At 38.5% G+C, this 3,715-nt stretch overlaps 1 protein-coding gene across 1 annotated transcript; it reads left to right on the forward strand.

The window, feature by feature from the left end:
- Nucleotides 1-482: 482 nt before the first annotated feature.
- On the forward strand, nt 483-1,958 carry LOC107640595 (uncharacterized). The gene is made up of 4 exons (XM_016344106.3): nt 483-602; nt 649-1,333; nt 1,396-1,652; nt 1,740-1,958. The coding sequence occupies exons 1-4, from the start codon at nt 483-485 to the stop codon at nt 1,956-1,958; spliced, it is 1,281 nt and encodes a 426-aa protein (XP_016199592.3).
- The last annotated feature ends 1,757 nt before the right edge of the window (nt 1,959-3,715 follow it).

The raw sequence follows: 3,715 nt of genomic DNA on the forward strand, positions 1-3,715 counted from the left end.
TCCATCTCCAGATGTAGGACATGAAGGGGAACCGGATCGGGTGGAAAATGCTATGCTAGAGAATGATTCCGACGAAGAGCCTACTGACATTGGAGGGGACAGCGATGATGAAATTCCGACAAACCCTGCAACATGTCAACCACCGTTAAGTGCCGGCACACATGAGCAACCTGCACATTATTCTACCCTGGATCTGGGAGCCATCAACCAACCGGCGGTATCAGCACCAACCTTTGGGGGTCAAGGCTTGCACGAGAAAAATTCTGTAGCTGAATTTCAAGTTGGCCAATCTTTCCATAGTAAGGAGGAAGCTATGCTTACTGTAAAGGATTACAGCATTCGGCGCGGTGTTGAGTATAGAGTGATGGAGTCAGATCATCTTAAGTACCATGGGAGATGCAAGGAGTTTGGGAAGGGTTGCACATAGATGATTCGCATCAGCCTTCGAGCACGGAAGGGAACCTGGGAGGTTTGGCGGTACAATGGACTACACACATGCTTGGCTACATCGATTATCACATGATTTGTGCGAAGATCTTTTCTCTGGTTCGAGCCAATGCGGCGGTATCGATAAAGGTGTTGTAAGAAGCTACCGAAGGAACGTACGGGTTCAAGCCAACTTACAGGAATACGTGGTTGGCAAAATAGAAGGCGGTAGCACAGATATACGAGGACTGGGAAGAGTCCTACGCCGAGCTACCTTGTTGGATCCTTGGTGTTCAGTCCACCATAGAGGGGACGGTTACGTTGAAGACATCTCCGGTTCGCGTTGGTGATGACGTGGATGACTCAATCGTGTACTTTCATCGTCTTTTCTGGACGTTTCCTCCTTGTGTTGAAGCTTTCCGACATTGCAAGCCATTGGTAAGCATAGACGGTACTCATCTGTATGGCAAGTATGGAGGGACTTTGCTCCTGGCCATCACTCAAGATGGGAACTCCAACATCTTGCCTGTTGCTTTCAGTCTTGTGGAGGGGGAAAATGCCGAGTCTTGGTCTTTCTTCCTGACCAACCTGCAGCAACATGTGACTCCGCAACAGGGGATACTGGTCATCTCAGATAGGCACAATGGCATCAAGGCTGCACTAGAGAACCCAAATAAAGGGTGGTTACCCCCGCATGCGTACCGAGCATTTTGTATTCAGCATGTTGTAACTAACTTCACACTCAGTTTCAAGGGCACGGATGCAAAGCGTTTGCTTGTGAATGCTGCTTATGCGAAGACTGAGGCAGAGTTTCACTATTGGTTTGATATAATGCGGACTGAGAATCTGGCAATGTATGATTGGGCGAACAGAATAGAATACGATAAGTGGACTCAGCACCAGGATGGTAGCAGACGGTTCGGTCACATGACGACCAATATATCTGAGTGTGTTAATTCTGTTCTGAAGGTACATGGAATCTTCCGGTTACTGCCCTAGTAAAGTCCACATATGGTCGGCTAGCGGAGTTGTTCGTGATTCGTGGTCAGACGGCAGAGGCCCAATTGGCCAGCGGTGCCAAGTTTTGCCAGTCTTTTATGAAGGCGATGGAGCACAACTTGAAAGACTCCAGATGTTTCATTGTCACCCTGTTCGATAGACACCAGTCTGAGTACACCGTTGCCGAGACGACGCCCATCGGGAGCTTTTCACTTGGGACGTACCCAGTTTCCCTCTAGCATCGTACATGTGACTGTGGATACTTTCAAGCTCTCCATTACCCATGTTGCCATGTGATTGCATGTTGTGCCCAGTCACGGCTTGACTGGTCTATCTATGTCGACGAGGTCTACACCATGCAGAAGGTGTTCAGGGTGTACCAGATGGGTTTCGTGCCACCAATACCAGAGGGACTTTGGCCACCTTATGACGGTCCGACCATTATTCCGGACCCCAGCTTGAGGCGTTGTCGTGATTGGCGACCGAGGTCTACCAGAATCCGGAACAACATAGATGAGGCCGACCCTAACTGACCGAAGCGATACGGGCTCTACAGACAGCCTGGGCACATGCGTAGGTCTTGCCCCGGAGAGGCTCCACCGTTGCCGGTAGTTCGTAGGACTTCTAGTTTGTGTGCTTCTAGTTTTTTGAATTTTATATTCTCCTGTAGCAATTTACACTTTCGGGTGTTAGTGTTAGTTCCTTTGGTGTGTTTGTGTTAGTCTTGGTTCTGACCTATTTGTATGACTTATGACTTATGCCTAATGTAGAAATTAAATTCGTGTTACTGTTAATGCCTCGTGCCTATTATATTTCTATGGCTTATTATTTATGGAGACTGTATTGTATAACTTCGTATATTTTGCATCACGAGTTGTTACTGTAAGACTGGTATATATAGGCATCTTCCCAAGCTTCCACATTGTTCATAATCCGCTAGAGGGTGTAGCGGATTATGAGTGTAGTACCATATGAGTATAAACCGCTACAGGGTGTAGCGGTTTATGAGTAATGCAGCCCTTAACGTAATTCGCGGTACCCTGTAACGGATTACGTGCAATTGAGTTCCGCTACAGGGTGTAGCGGATTATATACAGTTGCGTTTATTGCATTTGCGTCTGAAAATTGCCAATGTTGTATTTGCATAAAGGTTTTGCTCATTCATTTTATTTGCGTAAATTACCCTATTTTAGGTATTAATTATTATTATCTATTAACTTATTTTAGGTTTTTAATTATTAAAATATTAGATATTAATTATATTCTATTTAGCATGTTAAGCTTTTAGACATAATCCCAATTTAATTTTAGACAATGTAAGAAGCAAATATATATATATATATATATATATATATATATATATATTAAATTAGAAGAGTAGATCTTAATTTTATATAAAATAATATAATAGATATAGAGTATAAATAAATTTACTTGACAAATATAATTATTTATAGTGTGATATTTTATTATGATAACATATCTTTGTGCATTGACTCCCTATATAGCAATAATATATATATATATATATATATATATATATATATATATATATATATATATATATTTAGTTTGTTATTTTTCCATTACATGACATATTTATTATTATATTTCAAATTTAGAGTTTCTTTGATCTAACATTTCAGTGAAAGAATAGCAAGAAAATAAAAACAAAAAAAAACATGAAAACATTCTAAACATGATTACTACTAATCTTTTTTTTCTTTAGTTTTTAAATATATTATTTATTTTATTTATTTAGAGTAATAACTAAATTTATTATAACTATAGTAAAATTATCTTTAAACTATTAGTATTATTAGTAAATTTTTAAAATTATTGACATATTATTAGTATATATAATAAGCAGTAAATTTTCTTTCATGTTTATTATTTAAAATATTTATAATTTTCACATAGTCTTTATTCTATTTTTTTTCATACCTAATGACTATTGACTACGATCCTATTAATAGTATCACCTATAGTAGATTATACGAAGAGAAAATATGAAAAATAAAGACAAGAATTATAAGACTATAAAAAGTTTCATTCAAGTTTGACAAGAGTAAAATGGTTTACATAGAAATAGTTCTAATAGATGATGAAATTAATTGATTCATTTACTAAATTTTTTCAAATAATGCTAAGTTCATCTTATAAATAGAGTTTAATTTTGATGCACTAACAGTGTAAAGTGTTTTACATAGTCGTGCAATCACATCCGTTCTTTTAGATGACCATTCACGCGGTCAATATGAAATGTATTTATTTTTATTGATGTGTCATT

Source organism: Arachis ipaensis, chromosome B5 (assembly GCF_059453495.1).
Source record: "Arachis ipaensis isolate K30076 ecotype BB chromosome B5, ASM5945349v1, whole genome shotgun sequence".
NCBI classification, from domain to species: domain Eukaryota; kingdom Viridiplantae; phylum Streptophyta; class Magnoliopsida; order Fabales; family Fabaceae; genus Arachis; species Arachis ipaensis.

Excerpts from the sequence above, each read along its gene's own strand:
- LOC107640595 (XM_016344106.3), top strand. The coding sequence starts at position 483 with ATGGACTACACACATGCTTGGCTACATCGATTATCACATGATTTGTGC. Across the intron at positions 1,334-1,395 it reads GTGGACTCAGCACCAGGATG|GTACATGGAATCTTCCGGTT; the intron begins GTAGCAGACGGT and ends TCTGTTCTGAAG. Across the intron at positions 1,653-1,739 it reads TTTCACTTGGGACGTACCCA|TCACGGCTTGACTGGTCTAT; the intron begins GTTTCCCTCTAG and ends TGTTGTGCCCAG.